This window comes from Eretmochelys imbricata, chromosome 9 (genome assembly GCF_965152235.1).
Source record: "Eretmochelys imbricata isolate rEreImb1 chromosome 9, rEreImb1.hap1, whole genome shotgun sequence".
Lineage (NCBI taxonomy): Eukaryota > Metazoa > Chordata > Testudines > Cheloniidae > Eretmochelys > Eretmochelys imbricata.
Genome location: NC_135580.1, coordinates 85399261 through 85417650, shown reverse-complemented (window position 1 = coordinate 85417650; position 18390 = coordinate 85399261). Strand labels below are relative to the sequence as shown.

General features: G+C 45.5%; 1 protein-coding gene across 1 annotated transcript in view; it reads right to left on the bottom strand.

Annotated features, from left to right (window-relative positions):
- LOC144269991 (synaptotagmin-like protein 2) overlaps positions 1-7161 on the bottom strand; it is a 39714-nt gene extending 32553 nt beyond the window's left edge. The window contains exon 1 of the mRNA XM_077826137.1: positions 6815-7161. Coding sequence (XP_077682263.1) covers positions 6815-6915 — 101 coding nt within the window. The 5' untranslated portion in view covers positions 6916-7161. The remainder of the gene's footprint in view (positions 1-6814) is intronic.
- Between the last annotated feature and the right edge of the window lie 11229 nt (positions 7162-18390).

Genomic DNA, 18390 nt, shown 5'->3' with positions numbered 1-18390 from the left:
CAGCAGGAGAAAAAAAAAATTTTTTTCTCAACAAAGTATCCAAAACCTCACACAGTATCCAAAACACTCTGCATGTGAAAGTCAGATATTCTTAGAGGGTTTTTTAAATTTATTTAAAACCCAGCCTAACATGGGATTTTTTTTAATATATTTCCAAAATGGAAACCTGCTGATAATACTAATACTTTTCGCCTTCCATATGGAGGATCTCCAGGGCTCCTTTACAAACGTTATTCCCACCGCACCGCACCCCACCCCAAAAAAACCTTTCCTGTGAGGTAGAAATCACTTCAACCCCACTGAAATGTGGCGAGGATGGATCACAGCAGCTGATTTAAAAATTAAGGACAGGAGGTGAAGAATACCACACCCAGATGAACAAGCAGGGGAATTTAGGTGGGCTGAATATAATTATTTATGAGGGAATTCAGGAAAGACACTGGGCTTAAAAAAAACCTCTGCTCTTACTAAATGTGCTACAGTATCATGCGTGATTGCAAGGGGACAGGAACCTGGTTTTACAACTCAGCTGCTTCCACCTGCCTAGCCAGGGCACTGGTTCAGTTCTGGTCGAGAGGGAAGAGTGCCATTCACTGAATCACCAAAAACATTTTCTGCAGCAAGTGCATTATCCTAGATGGTCTCCCATTCAGTTACAGACCCACCCTATTCCTGCTTAAATTGTGGATTAATTGAGATCACAGCCCAAGGGAATACAGCTGCAGGTACATCACATTTAGATGTTCTAATACTGTAGGCTTCTGTGTTTCCTGTTTAAAACTCACCCAATCAGTATTTTACTCACTGGAACACGCTGTAATCTACTCTCTCTCCAATTTTATAGCTGTCTGGCCCAGCCAACTGGTGACTATTCAGTAGTGCCTGTCCATAACTAGTTAAGACCAAGATTACCATCCCTTCCATCAGGAAATGCATATTTTAATAAAACCTTTGTAGGCAGCAGGGTAACTTATATACATAGGCAGCAGGAGAACAATTATGGACCAGCTGTTGCCGTTCGTACTCACAGTGAGTAAACCTTTACTTCTTGAGTTGTCCCATTCATTTCAATAGGATTATCTGCAGAGCAAGGGTGGCAGAAGCTGGACCCATATTGGGTGACACTTCTGCACACCATTTTTTAAAATACAATCGACAGTGAAACTCTGTTTCCTTATGGTAGTTTCTTTAATACTGGAAAGAGGACAGAAACACAATAAATACTTTTATACTTTTATAAACAAAACACCAGACTAAAAATCTGATACTTTTGTCTTGCTTTTGTGGAAGCCTGCATAACTACCTTCAAAGACTAAAAATCACTGTGTTACAAACAGAAAGTCAAAGTGTGATGCTCACAATATGAGCAACAATGACTATTTATGAATGAGATTTAAGATGTTATTAAACAAACACTAAAGGGCTGGAGGTGCCTGCTCTTAGGTACACAGGCCATGACCCTGCATGGAAACACTATTGAGTTTGAATATGGTGTTTGGTGCAAACACCCTCCGGACACAAAGGGATGGGGTATAAAGGCTTAAACAAACAGCAGAACTTTGAGGTCTCTTTCGGTCAACTGAAGCTACTCTCTTTATCCTAGGAGATGTCTAAGAGGGTGAAGGATGGTGTAGCAACTTTGTAGTTTCGCACCTTAAACAAAAATCTCCAGCCCAGTGATGGATGGTGACCCTTGACCAGGGAAGCACAAATCACAAAAAAATAGTTATTTCCACGGCTGCACGATGTATTATTTAATAGCTATGAACAGCTTGCCTTATTTACAGTGAAGCAGCAGCAGGTGGACCTGGAAGCTGGAACCACCCGTGTTGGTTCCTCAGGCACATACATGTGGCCCCACCCCATGGGGAGGGAGCCAGAGGGCACAAGCCTGGGCTGCAGAGGGCAGGGATGGGGCCTAACTGCTACAATCCTGCAGTGGCCTCATCAAACAGTGGTAACCACAGCAACGCCCTTATAAAGGGACTCCTAGGCATGGTGAGCTGCCATAGTGACAAGGCAGCTTTGCGAGGCACTAGCTATACCAAGATTTGAGCCTCACGCAACACTACACTCTTCATACTTTCTAACGTTGTATTCTGCTACCGGAAAGTGAGAGTTGTGACATTTAAATCAAATCACAATTGGTCCTCAAATCTGCATATATTTATCTGTTAAATTAAAAAAAAAAAAACTATGTAAAATGTATTTTGTAACTTCTGGGAATCCTTGGTTAGGCTGTGCCTCACTTGCTGGGCTGATGAGCCGCCCCTGCTCCAACCATATGTGACAAGCTAGTGCATGGTGACAGCTGGCCCAGAAAGGCACTGCAGATCCAAACTCCCTGTATGACAATCCTTTTCCATTGAGTGGCCCAAATTTTCAACCAAGACTTAGCCAAGTCTCTCTTTTCATGTCTGCTAATGAATAGCTGCCACAACTATAAGAAACTGGACAGCTCACTTGATTTGTGCCAGTCAGCTAGGCAGTAAGGGGGCGGGAGGGGATCACCTTGGTCGGTTGGCCTGGTAAGTCAGACGCAAACAGGAGTATTTGTCCCAGGGGAGATGCAGTCACCATGAACGTGTGAGCTCCCCTGATAGATGAACATTATATGTGAGGCCTTTCCCGCCATGAGTTTCGACACTCTGAAGTGCACAGAGATAAGAGCTGGTACGAAGAGCTAGGGCTGCAATTTACCTCTCAAAAGGGCTCTCTGAGGAATTGATTGGCTCACCCAAGCTCTTTCTCACTATCAAATATTCTATGGTATGAACTGGATGAGAGACTGACTGAGCATGCTCCATGGGGCTGCTATGCTTCCCAGGCATTGCAAACGTTCCGTGACTGAACATTCCTATGCAGCATGGCCAGTCACATCCTCCCAGTATATATTGGTCTAAGTGGAAATAGCTCAGAACATGAGACTGAAGAAAGCAGACAATGGGCCTCAGATTTTCAGAGCTGCCAATAAAATTAAGGGAAACCCAGTGGCTATTTCCCCTGCTCAGGTTAGAAAATCCCAGCATTGTACTTCCCCCATTGACTACTTCAGTTCCTTCCCCACTCAAATGCAAATATAGATGGTCATAGACAAGAAGGAGGGAGTGAACTCTTGTAGTGAGATCAAAGAACTGGGATCTACTTTAAGCTCTGCCCAAATAAATCCTTCAGGAACTTGAGCAAACTCTTTCAACTCTCTGAGCCTTGGTTCCTATCTGCAAAATGGCATCGTAATATTTTCCTTATGGGGCCACTGTGAGGCTAAATCCATGAATGTTTCTGACTCAGACTGAGGGCCCTATAAAAATCCTATGTATTGTAACAAACCTGTGGTCACCCAAGAGTTGTATGGTTATCAGTGTTGCACACCATGGCCATTGGGAACTTCATGATGACAATGGGGAAAAAACCCTTATCTTCCTGCTCCAGGACTTGAGATAAAGGAGAATCTCCTTAGCTCTTAACAGTATAGTGCCCATGACACACAGATGAGCAGTTGTGATCCCATCCACTAGCAGGCTTTGAGGGATATGCACTAGCCAGTTCATTACAGTATCAAACAGCTGCACTCCCTCATTATTAATGCAGCAAGTAGCCGAATCATGCGGCAGGAGTTTGAAACCATTCCCCTGACAGCTGAAAGAGGAAAGTTAGTAAAAGGCACTCCTACTTGGATAATATCAACGAATGCCAAACACAAAGATCACAGCACCTGTGTCCTTCTTCATGATACTTTTATAACTTCCTGCCCACAGAGTGGGCAATTTACCTGCCTAGTGCTACAAAGGTTAGGTCAGAACAGCAAGAAAATTAAGATAGCTTCATGCATTAACTGGACAGGAAATCACAGTGAAGGGTACATGGGGAACATGGGTCTTCAGCTGTCTCCACATATGCAAATCCAAGCTGGAGGCACTGGTCACTGCATTTTGGCAGTTTGCTTTGGGGGAGCCTGTTTAGGGTAGGTTTTACAGGCTCTGCACTTTTCTTTTACCTTTGTCTGTCAATCCCACAAGTATCTTTCATGAGCTCCGGAACGTCTTGAGTCAAATGCATCCCCCGTTGAAGTTACACACGAGGGATTAATTTGGCCCCTCAACGTCCTCTCTGGACAGCTCTTTTTCTCCTGGCCACCACACCAAGCAGATTTTTGGAATACAAGTACTTAGCTGTTCTTCCTGAGCACTCCTCTGTACTTTAACTGGCCCTGGCACACCCAGCTGACTTTTTTGGCACCCCAGCTAGTAAGTTTTTTGTTTGCTAACCTGTACATTTACAGGACAGAAACTTTGCAGAGTTAGCTGGCTCTACCTCCCGGTATTCAATACAATTCAAGGAAAAGGTTTTCCAACCCTATGGAGATTGCTGAGGGTGCCAGAGGAAAAAGAGCCACCAAGATCAAATTACCAACAACGGGGGGTGTTAAAAACCCAGAGGATACCGATACAAAGATATGAAGGGTCAAATTTGACCTCTTGTTTCAGAGCAGGTGTGGTGGGTAGAGGGTGCAGACCCTACTTGCTGCAGTACGTTGCTTCCTAACAAAATGTCATTAGAATTTAGTGCTTCTGTCAATATTACAGACTCCCTATTATCCCCTAACCACCAGCACAGCTAGCAGAGTTCCCCAGCACTAGGGGTATACCTGGGTTCTCCTACATTGCTACTTTTCCTGCAACAAATCCAGGGAAGGTAATGCTTTATCCAAACTCGAAGAGTTGGGAGCTCACATCCAAAATTCCCATCAGGTAGGAGGAGAGGGACAAGGGCCACAAACTCAGAGAACAGCCCAGATCACCCCTCTGAAGGGCCTTGCCCTGCATTTAGTTAGCTGGCCTCTCACTCCACCCTGTAGTATAAAGCAGAGTCCATTGAGAGTGGAATCCTCTGGACTCAATGCTAATATGTCCCCTGAAAGCCTGTGGATCCCAGAACACATGGAGTAGCATGCTTGGGAGAACACACAATATTAAATCCACCGCTCCCCCACTTAGGATCTAGGGCATTTTGTGGCCTAATTTCCATTCCTTTTCTCCCCCACTTTGGTACGTACAATGGAGAAAATTTTGGACCAAGGACTAGTAGAGAAGTAATAGTACATAAAAACTAGGAGATGTATTTTGAATTCACTGACAGTAGTGGAAATCCACCGTATCGCCTCTGACTTTACTCAGCTTCTCCCAACTACCACCAGAGTTTTGCTCAAAAGCAGGTCAGACAGTGAAATCAACCACGGACATCCCCTACAGAAAAGCACTGAACCAGGTCAATTGTATTAGAGTAGGCCCACGAATATCACCACAGTTAAAAATCTGTTACTCTTTCCAAATTAAAGGAGTACTTGTGGCACCTTAGAGACTAACCAATTTATTTGAGCATGAGCTTTCGTGAGCTACAGCTCACTTCATCGGATGCATACCGTGGAAACAGACTAACATGGCTGTTACTCTGAAACCTTTCCAAACTAAGATCTTATGCACTGGGAGTTTAAATGTGCATAAAAAAAACCCCACCACCACTGCAAATGGAAGCATTGCCAAATTTTAGCAAAGAAAGAAAGAATACCACAAACTAAACAACATGGCCAATTTATTTTGCATTTTAGGAGGGCAATCATGATATTAAAACCATAATTTGGATTAGTGCCAACCGTGGCTTTTGCAGTCACATGTTCTTTCTGCCTAAATCCTAGTCTACACTAGAAAAGGTTTGTTAGTATATTCCCTTCAACTCTCCTCACGCAGATGCAGCTTATGCCAGAAAAAAATTGCATTTGGTATTGCTTACACTGGTTCCCTGCACAAATGATGCTAGGCTGGTATAACAGCCTCTACACTAGAGCTTCTGCCAGTATAGAATCACAGTGAAAACAAAAATCACAACCCTAGCCAAGATTGCTATGCTAGAAAAAGATTAGACTGGACTCCAGTCATGCTTTCTGACATTCCCACCCCACCACTATCTGGTCTCTGGAGCAAATTTCCTCTAGCTGGAGGGCAGGACATCAGCAAAATATCAAAAGGTCATATCACTAGTGTAAACTGGCATAATTCCATTGACTTTCATAGAGCCAGGCTGGTTGCCCCAAATTTTTAAGCCTTGTGCTTATTGCCAGTCAGAATAGCTTAATGGCTGGTATTTTAGAAGTGGCAGCAGCAACAACTAACAAACCAGCCAGAATGCAAATGAAAAATCAAAACAGCAGAAGGATGGTGTTCTGGTTAGGGCATTGCAGATCTGGTGTCTCTTCCTGGTTCTGCCACAGCTCTGTGTGTAGCCTTGGACAAATCACTTAGCCTCTCTGCCTCAGCTCCCCGTCTATAAAATAGAGATCGTATATTGCCCTCCCTCACAGGGCTGCTGGGAGGATGTGGTCATTAATGTGCATTGGCACTCAGGTACCACAGTGAGAAGCATCATGGAAAAGCCTTGTAAGTGAACAAGATAGAGATTTAAACTTCCATTTAAATAAATCCTAGGAAACATCTACACTCCAAGGGGGAAGACTCACTTCAATTGCTGCTCCTGTATTTTCACTCCCATCACTCAAACATGACTCCAAGCATGTGAGAGTTATTGTCGGAATCAGAAACAGTTGTGCCCAGCTCTTCTGGTGGCCACAGCAGCGTGGTAGAAAAGGCAAGAGGGGAAATAGAAGGATTCTTCAGGCTCTGACAGTGAACGGGGGAAAAAAGAACCACTGTAGCCTACAGTCCTCACACATGCACACTGCTGGGAAGTGGGGTGGTGGGGAGATCCTAGGCTGATGAGCCTCACAGATCAGCATTTGTGTGCACTCAAGCTCTCTTACCTGATACGATCACTGTCTTTTTTCTTCAACTCTGCATCTCTCTGCAGAACCTTCATAAGCTTCTCATACTCCTCTTCTGTCAGAAAGCTTAGGTCCAGCATCTTTTCTGTAATGATCTCCAGCCAGCTGGAGCACCGACAGACCAGAACCTATTTGAGAGCCGATTGTGAGGGTGCCATCAGCAGCTCCCTGAGCAGAGGGGCTCAGTGTGCCAAACAGTATTAGAGCTTGAAAGCATGGCTTGGAGGGAAGTTGCATTAAGATTTTGACTCGTACTTCAAGGCACTAAGCAGTTCTCTGGCATGGTTTTCTATACAGAATGCCTGCTTGTGCCAAGGGAAAAAAAAACCCGCAAAACCTCTCTCCACAGTTATGTTCCTTCCTTTGCCTCACACACAGTCAATCAAATATCCAAATATAGAGATGAGAGCTTCCCACTGGCTTTAGCTGCCTCAGAAGGGATAAGGACCGACTCCGACATTAGACATCAATCACCAGAACTTCTGGCATGTGTCCTCCTCAGTATAGAAGTCATCTCAAGAGCAGTTCAATTGTCCCTGCAAAGAAATAGCACAGAGATGCCTTTATAGATAAACATGACATATGGTGACTGAATGTGTACATTCGGGGTGTTTATTTGTTCTTAAGCACAAGTCCCATAGCAAGCTGTTCTGTCTTTCTTCCCATCTCTGACAGCTCTCGATACGGTATCAGTCTAACCATGACACAAGCTTATTTTAGTCAGCTTCATGGGTACTGGTAAACAGCTTCCCTAGCAAACTGCTTCTAAAACGAACAGGTAAGAAACACAGGCAAGGTATTAATTCACATCACCTCCATTTCCCCACCTGTAGAAGGAGGTGAATGTCAGACACTTAAGAGATCCAAAAAATGGTTTGTAAGTGCTAACTGTTATCGCTGGTTAATCTACAAAAAGAACTTTAATGCTGCTCATTTAGTAATGTGTGTGCAGGTCTCCTTACACTGCATTTGTATTTGCTATTCAAACAGTAGGATTCTTAAATCATTCTGTGGTCCAGCAGGCACTGAGCACAGAAGTGGGGAGGGAGAGCAGATCACATATTGCTCTGTTACAGTGTGCCCCACGCTCTAGCCAATTTGAGGGTAAAGAGGTCCCTGATCACCTGTAGAGGGAGTTACCTCCAGGTTCTTTCAAATGGAAGGTCACAATGAAGCAGCAGTAAGGGAAGTTAAAGGTGGTCTCCAGGTAGTGATGAAAGATGCTCGGTGGATATTACCTCCAGCACAGAATCACCTGCTTTGCACACATGAAAAAAACAAAAACCTGTCTATCCATGGAATATGGTGATTTCTACTCTAGTCCTTTAACGTGCTTTATATTTAAACAGGCAGCTCACAGAACCACATGGAACAAGAGCACTTTTCCCAGTGTTGCCAACCCTTGCGATTTGATCATGAATTTTGTGATATTTGTCATTTCTTAAAGCCTCAGCTTTTGAAGTCAGGTGCTAATGGGAGCAACTCAGCTGTCATTTAAAAGAAAAGGAAAAAAAAAAAAAAGATTTCTAGCCCTCATGGTTAGAAAGAAAAACCTGGGGAGAAGAAAAAAAAAAAGAAACGTAAAGGTTCAAAAGCCATAAAATGAACTCAAAAAGGTATAGTTTTTAAAATTCCCTGTCCTAAAAAAACCACACTCAATCTCATAATTTGGAGGGGAAGGGGGGAGAAAGAGGGCTGACTCAAGTTTTATGTATATTTGGGATTGCCAATACCGTTTTTGTCTGACCAACATCATATTTTCTTACCTGTGTTACCAGTAGCACTTTAGAGGATTAAAACAGAAATACTTCAAAAAAAATTCACCATTTCTGCATGAAATGTACATTTAATCAGCAGCTTGGTATGAAACTGCACAGAGCAATTTCATGTTTGTTTCCAGTCACTTTCCCCTACTGGTTCTCATGCACTATCACAATGATGAGTTTAACCAACATTTCCAGGACATGTTTAAGTTCAAATAAAATGCACCATGAAATATTTGTTACTCTTTATTTTGTCAAAACTTTTATTTAATTTTTAACAAAACCTGAAATTTCAGCCAAAATTACTTGAGAATCTCTCCAGCAATGACTCACGTTTACTCAGCAACCTAATAAACTACGAACAAAAAATTACCTACATATATAAACAAAGCATCTACTAATTAAAGTGTCCTGTTTTACCCTCTGGAGATTGTATTTTAGTAAATTATTTCATTATGGTATAGGAGGTCAAAAAAGGAAGTTAAAGCCCACCACAAACAAACTGCCAACACCCTCTTTTTGGAAAACAGGTTTAAAACCCCCCCCAAACTACCTGAAGCGTTTACTGTGGAAAAGTTGTTTTGTTTTTAAATTGTGAGAAATCTCCACCTGCTGTTTAGGTAGCTGACTTCAATGCTGCTAAGCCATTGGGACCAGCCATGCAGAAGTAAACAGAAATTATTTGCATAGGCGCTAAGCAAAACTGTCACCTTTATGATTTTAGCCAAAGCATTTCTTGATGTTTGCTCTGCATATTACTACACCTCTGTTGCTGTGGACTCAGGCCTGAAACAGGAAAACCTGCAGTTATTCACCACAGTATTTTAAGATAAGGGCAATAGTGTGTAATTTGTTTACTAGTATCTAGAGGCACAATAAACAGGAATAAGATCAACTGACATCAACTGTATGTTATCAGGCAGGAACACTGCATTCTGTAACATATACCGCTTCCATAACATTTCTTACCATAGATGTCCTAGGTCTCATTTGTTCTCTCTCTCTCTCTCATTAAAATACTTTTCTATATTGGAAGTAGTCCTCTCTCCTCCCAAATCTGCTATGGGAGAAGGGTGACAATATGTTGTAATGTTCCCCTATTCAGTAACAACAAGGCCCATCCCTGCATTGATAAAGGGAACGTATTAGATGTTCAAAAGCATCTTTTACATCTAATTACCTTGATAGGAAAATCTCTGAAGAAGAACCTCCTAGAAAGATCAACACGAGGAAGGTTTGTTGTGCAGAGAAATCCAAAGAGGTCAAATTGGAATAGTCTGTTTTCAGGTCCACAGAAACCCCACAAGTTAAGTAGAGCGTGACCAACATGGAGGCGGCTATCTGATATGTCTACTGTCACACTCCTCCTTCCTTAGGGCCATCCTTCCAGGCTGGCTGCAACCTTCACTGCAGTAGCTTCTGTCTCAAGTTCAATGGAGCTGTGCCCATGTATACTAGCTGAGGATCTGGTCCAAAAATCAGCAATCAATTAACTTTCCTCCAATTAGCCCTGCTATCTCTCTGTAACCAATGGCACTGAGCAGACATAATTGGTATGCCCCACACACCAGCTCAAAATCCCAGGACCAAAAAAAAAAAGGGGGAGAGGCCAAACACCTAACTTTCTCTGAAGCATTTTTATGCTTAGAGGGTTAATAAACTGTTGTGACTTGAAGGGAATATATTTGTAATCTTAAGTGCCATGCTAAAGTACGTTTAGATCCTCTATGGTCCTGGATCATGCTGGAGAGCTTTTAATTGCTCCTGTGCCTTTTGCGACTTGACTGTTTGCCGTGTGTTATAATTTGTATTGTGTATGCACAACTGAATTACCTCCACCCCGCCCTCCAGGCTAATCTGCTCAGAACTCAAATTACCAGTTTATTCAAGGGTTTGAACAAGGGTGTACAAATAACCACCTGTGTAAAGAAGGCTTAAGGGCTCAATTCTTACTCAGGGAAGTAGTCCAACAGACGACAAATAGGAGAACTTGCAGGAATAAGGATTACTCACGCGCATAAGTGTTATAAGGCTAGACTCTAAAGTACTGTAAGCTATTACCTTCAAGTTATTTTACCTTTTCTTTACAGAGGAGCCTGCTTTCTTCTGGGATTTTTTTTTCTTTTAAATAAACCAGTTTGGGGGAAGACTTGTGTGAAAATGAAGCTCTTATTAGCCTAGTTATGCATGAAACCACTGCTCCTTTTGGAAAGTTGGCTACTAGAGGAGCTGCCTTCTTGTGTATGCTGCGCTTTTCAGCTATGCCAATGGGCTTCTTAAAGAAGCCTAATACAAGCCATTGAGATAAATGGTGCCAGAAGAAGACTGTTGCCAGTTAGCTGTTTACAGACATTTGTCACCTATAGATTATCTACAGGGCACTCCAGTCTCAGATCTCCTTTCACAGTGTACATCCTGTTTCTGAGTGTCGCATGTCTTCTTCCTCAACATTGGTATGTGCAGAGATTAACGATACCACACACTGCAGGCTAAGTGGATTCCATTTATTCTATGGTGCTCTGCATACGAAAGAGAAACTGAGCCAAATTAGAAGTTTTCATCTGCAAATTTGGCGGACAAATCCCATTTCAACAGCCACTGCTAATGCCGGCTGAATATTTGACAAGTCGATACCACACTATCATCTAGATCAGTGGTCTCCAAAGTTTTTGGATCACGCACCCACATGGTGCCGCCAAAGAAAGAAGATGGGAAGACCTGCTGCAGGCGTGCAGAGCTGCCGCCGAAGAAAAAAAAAAAATGGCAGAGTGCTGTCCAGCGGCGCTCCTTCTGCCACGCACCCCCTGGGATCCTCCGGTGCACCCCCTCGGGTGCGCGCACCCCACTTTGGAGACCACTGACCTAGATCAACACAGTCATCCAGATCTGGACCACACCACCTTACAGAACAAAAATGGGATATGGAACATATACAGTTTTCCATACTAATTCAATAAAGATATAGGAAAATATCAGTTTAACAAAATAATCTCCATCCTTTGCCTAACACACAACAAAACCAGTAAAAGGAAATAACTGTCCCCTGCAAGACTATTCATGGCAAGGTGAACATAGCAGCATGCTGCAGAGGTCACCTATTCTAGCCTCCCCCCCACTACCAAATAACCTGTGACAACGTAACAGAATTACAGACTGTAGAGCACCAAGAGGTAAGCACTTCACAACACATCCATCAGTTAAGATATACCTGGTAGGCTGGGACAAAAACAAGGAAATTGCACCATATTTAAAAGCAGAAGCAATAGTAGCAATTAGCAATACACGTTTGGAAAAGGTAAGACATTTGGAAGACTCAATCTGCTTTCATCAGCAGAATGGAAGAAAAAGCCAACCTGTTACTGATAGAAAGAGACCACTTTCTTTAAAGGAGGCAATCTTGAAAACCCATATAAAAGGCTCTAACCATTAAGGACTCGGCCGATGTCCACAGATGTCAATGGAAGTCTTGATAGTGCCATCAGTGGGTATTGGATTGGCCCTAACTGAATTCTTCGATTTCAGTGAAGCAAGATTTGCAGTCCAAGGCACAACTTCCATTGACTTCAATGGGGCAGAGTTTCACCCTTAGAAGAGATAAGCTCACAAAGACCCATTTCAGGCTCCACCATTGTTGACAGACATGGAACAGTTCATGGAACATATTACTATTTGTGAAAATCCCAGGCCAGATTCTTTGCTGGTGTAACTCCACTGACTTCAGTAGTATTCTGCCAGCAGAGCCCATAGCCCTCTCGTGGAATTGAGCCCACAAAGACACAGGAGTTCCAGATGGGGCTATGAAACAGGTGCAAGGCTACCCTTACCCAAGAGAGTCCTGATTGTATTAGTTAGAATTACCACTTCATTCAACAAATCAACCAGAAGACAGACAGGACAACTTGGGAGTGTTTGTCAGGACAAGCTTGAGACACTAACAGGGAGCGAGCTGGGACTGGGAGTTGCTGGCTCTTCCCTAACCCCAGCTGGGCTGTCCTGCACCGTCACATAGCCACACTACTCAAAAAGGGGCATGAGAAATAATGCGTTTTCCATGGTGACAAGAAGCCACAAGGACAACGTGTTTCCAGGATTGCGTCCTCAGCAAGCAACAACGGGGAATAAAGAGGAACTCAGCACATTCAGGGATGCCCAGATGACCCCATTATTACCAACTTGCTGGTTTGTTTCACTGTACTTTGTTCAGCATTTGCACATACCTATGCTCCATTTTGTCTGTGCAAATGTATCTTAAAATGAACTGTACAGTGCAGATACAAAGAGCTGCAGAGGGAGAAAGAAAGTAAGTAATAAAGGGAAGGGATTGGGGCTGAGAAGTGAAAGTTCTCAGATGAGATTTAAAATTGAAATGAAAAGAACATGGAGAGGAGACGGGAAGACTGTTAAAAGTGGCCGGCGCTGCACAGAAGAAGGCTCTCACACCACAGTTGAAGAGGACACAGTTGGTAGGTAACAGAAGCTGGGAGGGTGGTTACAACAGAGTCTACAGAGAGCAAGGGGTTTTTGCAAATGCAAACAGGCTCCTGAGCTGCCAGGGGAAGCAGAACCTCAGTCAGAGCAACCCTTGGAATCTAAGGGTATGTCTACACTACGAAAGAAGGTTGAATTTATAGAAGTCGATTTTTAGAAAGCGATTTTATACAGTCGATTGTGTGTGTCCCCACTAAGAGCATTAAGTCGGCGGAGTGCATACCAAGGCTAGTGTTGACTTTCGGAGAGTTGCCCTGTGGGTAGCTATCCCACAGTTCCCGCAATCTCCGCCGCCCATTGGATTTCTGGGTTAAGCTCCAAATGCCTGATGGGGCAAAAACATTGTCGCGGGTGGTTTTGGGTACGTGTCATCAGTCACCCCTCCCTCCATGAAAGCAAAGGCAGACAATCGTTTTGCGCCTCTTTTCCGTGCAGGCGCCATACTGCTTTCAGCAGACAGTGGAGTAGGGCTGCTAACCGTCATCATTGAACCATCGCTTCTGCTGCCACTCTGCTCTTGTCTCGATAGCGAATTTCTCCATGTTGTCTCTCATGGGTGCCCGCTTCCGCTGCAACTCTGCTCTCCTGCTCTCATGAATCCACCTTGCTGGATATCAGCCACCGCTTCCGCTGCCACTCTGCTCTCCTAGTGGTCTTGCAGGGCCGTTTCCGCTGCAACTTTGCTCGGCTGCTCTTGTCTCGCCATAACACGGCAAGTGTGCAGCCCACTCAGCTGTTGTGTCCTGGCAGCAGACAGTGCAGTAGGTCTCCAAACCATCGTTACTGAACGACCGCTTCCGCTGCCACTCTGCTCTCCTGCAGACGCCATACCACAGCAAGCATGGAGCCCGCTCAGATCACCACGGCAGTTATGAGCATTGTAAACATCTTGTGCATTATCATGCAGTATATGCATAACCAGAACCTGCAAAAGCAGGCGAGGAGACGATGGCAGCGCGGTGACAAGATGATGAGGACATGGACACAGACACAGACTTCTCTCAAAGCATGGACCCCGGCAATTTGGCCATCCTGGTGGCAATGGGGCAGGCTTATGCCGTGGACACCGATTCTGGGCCCGTGAAACAAGCACAGACTGGTGCGACAGCATAGTGTTGTAGGTCTGGGATGATTCCCAGTGGCTGCGAAACTTTCGCATGCGTAAGGGCACTTCCATAGAACTTTGTGACTCGCTTTCCCCTGCCCTGAAGCACAAGAATACCAAGATGAGAGCAGCCCTCACAGTTCACAAGCGAGTGGTGGTAGCCCTCTGGAAGCTTGCAAAGCCAGACAGCTACCAGTCAGTCGGGAATCAATTTGGAGTGGGCAAATCTACTGTGGGGGCTGCTGTGATCCAACTAATCAATGTAATTACTAAGCTGCTGCTATCAAGGGTAGTGAGTCTGGGAAATGTGCAGGTCATAGTGGATGGCTTTGCTGCAATGGGATTCCCTAACTGTGGTGGGGCCATAGACGGAATGCGTATCCCTATCTTGGGACCGGACCACCAAGGCAGCCAGTACATAAACTGCAAGGGGTACTTTTCAATGGTGCTGCAAGCATTGGTGGATCACAAGGGACGTTTCACCAATATCAACGTGGGATGGCTGGGAAAGGTACATGACACCTGCATCTTCTGGAACTCTGGTCTGTTTGAACAGCTGCAGCAAGGGACTTACTTTCCAGACCAGAAAATAACCGTTGGGGATGTTGAAATGCCTACAGTTATCCTTGAGGACCCAGCCTACCCCTTAATGCCATGGCTCATGAAGCTGTACACAGGCAGCCTGGACAGTAGTCAGGAGCTGTTCAACTATAGGCTGAGCAAGTGCAGAATGGTGGTAGAATGTGCATTTGGACATTTAAAAGCACGCTGGTGCAGTTTACTGACTCGGTTAGACCTCAATGAAACCAATATTCCAATTGTTATTACTGCTTGCTGTGTGCTCCACAATATCTGTGAGAGTAAGGGGGAAGACGTTTATGGCGGGGTGGGAAGTTGAGGCAAATCGCCTGGCCGCTGATTACACGCAACCAGACACCAGGTTAGAAGAGCACAGCAGGGCGTGCTGAGAATCAGAGAAGCTTTGAAAACCAGTTTCATGGCTGACCAGGCTACGATGTGACAGTTCTATTTGTTTCTCCTTGATGAAAACCCACCCCCTTGGTTACTCTACTTCCCTGTAAGCCAACCGCCCTCCCCTCCCCCCTTCCATCACCGCTTGCAGAGGCAATAAAGTCATTGTTGTTTCAAATTCATGCATTCTTTATTAATTCGTCACACAAATAGGGGGATAACTGCCAAGGTAGCCCGGGGGGGGGGGGGAGGAGGGAAGCACCTGGTGGGGTGGGGGAGGAGGGAAGGAGAAGGCCACACCGCACTTCTAAACTTCTTGAATGCCAGCCTTCTGCTGCTTGGGCAGTCCTCTGGGGTGGAGTGGTTGGGTGCCCGGAGGCTTCTTGGGCATCTGGGTGAGGAGGCTATGGAACTCGGGGAGGAGGGCGGTTGATTACACAGGGGCTGCAGTGGTGGTCTGAGCCTTTCCTGCACCTCAGCCATATGCCGTAGCATATCCGTTTGATCCTCCAGCAGCCTCAATATTGCATTCCGCCTCCTTTCATCATGCTACTGCCACCTCTTCTGTTGCTCCAGCCATCTATCCTCTCGTGTGTCCTTCCTGTCCTCGCGTTCATTTTGTGCTTTCCTGGACTCTGCCATTGACTGCCTCCATGCATTCTGCTGGGCTCTTTCAGTTTGGGTGGACTTCATGAGCTCAGAGAACATTTCATCACGAGTGTGTTTTTTTCTCCTTCTTATCTGCGCTAGCCTCTAGGACAGAGATGCTAGTTGCAGCATTGAAACATTTGCAGCTGCGGGAGGAAAAAAAGGGAGATTAAAATTGAAAAAGACACATTGGCCATTTAAAAGGAGGGGCTGATGTTTTCGGGTTAATGTGCAGCACAAACCTAACTAACCCCCCCCCGCAATTCTCTGGGATGATCGCTTCACCCCTCCCCCCACCGCATGGCTAACAGCAGGGATGATTTCTTTTCAGCCACACGCAAACAGCCCAGCAGGAACAGCCACCTCTGAATGTCCCCTGAATAAAATTCCCCTCTTTCAACCAGGTGACCATGATTGATATCACTCTCCTGAGGACAACACAGAGAAATAAAGAACAGATGTTGTTTGAATGCCAGCAAACACCGGGACCACACGCTGCCATGCTTTCTTATGCAATGATTCCAGACTACATGCTACTGGCCTGCCATGGTAAAGTGTCCTACCATGGAGGATGCAGTAAGGCTGCCCTCCCCAGAAATCTTTTGCAAAAGACTTTGGGAGTACCTCCAGGAGAGCTTCATGGAGATGTCCCTGGAGGATTTCCGTCCCATCCCAAGACACGTTAACAGGCTTTTCCAGTAGCTGTACTGGCCGTGAATGCATCCCAAATCTTCAGGGCAAAGTAATATTAAACACGCTTGCTTTTAAACCGTGTATTATATTTACAAAGGTACACTCACCAGAGCCGCCTTCTCTGCCCTCAAGGTCCAGGAGCCTGGGTTGGGAGGGTATTGGATCCAGGGTGATAAACAGTTCCTGGCTAGCAGGGAGAACGGTTTTTCCGCTTGCCTGGTGTGCGCTATCATCTTCCTCGTCCCCAAAATCCTCATCCTTGTTGTGTGAGACTCCCTCCTTGCAGGAGTCAATGTACAGGGGTGGGGCAGTGGTAGAGGCACCCCCTAGAATTGCATGCAGCTCATCATAGATGTGGCATGTCCGGGGCTCTGACCCCGAGCGGGCGTTTACCTCTTGGGTTTTTTGGTAGGCTTGCCTAAGCTCCTTAAGTTTCACACGGCACTGCTGTGGGTCCCTGTGATAGCCTCTGACCTTCATGGATATTTTTTCAAATATTTTGGCATTTCGTCTTTTGGAACTGAGTTCTGATAGCTTGGATTCATCTCCCCATGCAACGGTCAGATCCACTACCTCCCGTTCGGTCCATGCTGGAGCTCTTTTGCAATTCTGGGACTCCATGGTCATCTCTGCTGATGAGAGCTGCACGGTCACCTGTGCTGATCAGCTTGCCACACTGGCCAAACAGGAAATGAAATTCAAAAGTTTGCGGGGCTTTTCCTGTCTACCTGGCCAGTGCATCCGAGTTCAGAGTGCTGTCCAGAGCGGTCACAATGGAGCACTGTGGGATAGCTCCCGGAGGCCAATACCGTTGAATTGCGTCCACACTAACCCAAATTCGACCCAGCGATGTCGATTTCAGCGCTAATCCCCTCATCAGGGAGGAGTACAGAAATCGATTTTAAGAGCCTATTAAGTTGACAAAAATGGCTTCTTTGTGCGGATGGGTGCAGGGTTAAATCGATCTAACGCTGCTAAATTCGACCTAAACTTGTAGTGTAGGCCAGGGCTAAGTGATGAGAAATAGGATGACTGCCCTAGACTAGACTTGAGGAGCTATTTGTAAAAGAAAATACCCAAGGACGTTGTATGACCTGGGGCCAAAACCGAAAATTTAAAAAAGCAAAGGCAATTTTTGTTAGGTCTCCAGTCATTCCCAAAGCCACAATGTCCCTTTATTAACAAAGTGGCTTTATATGGATTAAACCACACACACAAGTAACAATTACAGCTGCATCCATTAAGTTCACTCCCTAGTTTTTGAACTGTGCCTACACTAGAAACCGCAGTACCTATATTACAGCAATAGGCAGAAACTGTGCAATTGTACTAGTGTAGATCAGTCTTAAGGTCCTTACACTAGCACTTACACCACTAGTTCCCACCAAAGCTGCTGCACCATTGGTACTATTCTTTCTGATAGAGATTAATAGTCCTCACTGCGTAAGTATGGCCTACAGTCTTTCTTCCTAGATCAGGGGTGGGCAAACCTTTTGTCCCGGGGGCCACATCGGGGTTGTGAAATGGTATGGTGGGCTGCGTAGGGAAGGCTGTGCCTCCGCAAACAGCCTGGCCCCCGACTGCCCCCCGCAGAACCCCCTACCCCTCCAACTCCCCTGTTCCTTGTTCCCTGACCGCCCCCTCCCGGGACCCCCCGCCCCAACTGTTGTCCCCCCCCCCCCCGGGACCTCCTCCTCTATCCAACCCCCCGCTCCCTGTCTCCTGACCACCCCCCCCCCCCGAACCTCTGCCCCATCCAACTGCTCCCTGACAGCCCCCCAGGACCTCCTGCCCCTTATCCAACTCCCCCGATCCCCGCCCCCTTACCACGTTGTTCAGAGCGGCAAGACAGGCTTATCTGAAAGTCTGGGAGGTGGGCAGGTGCA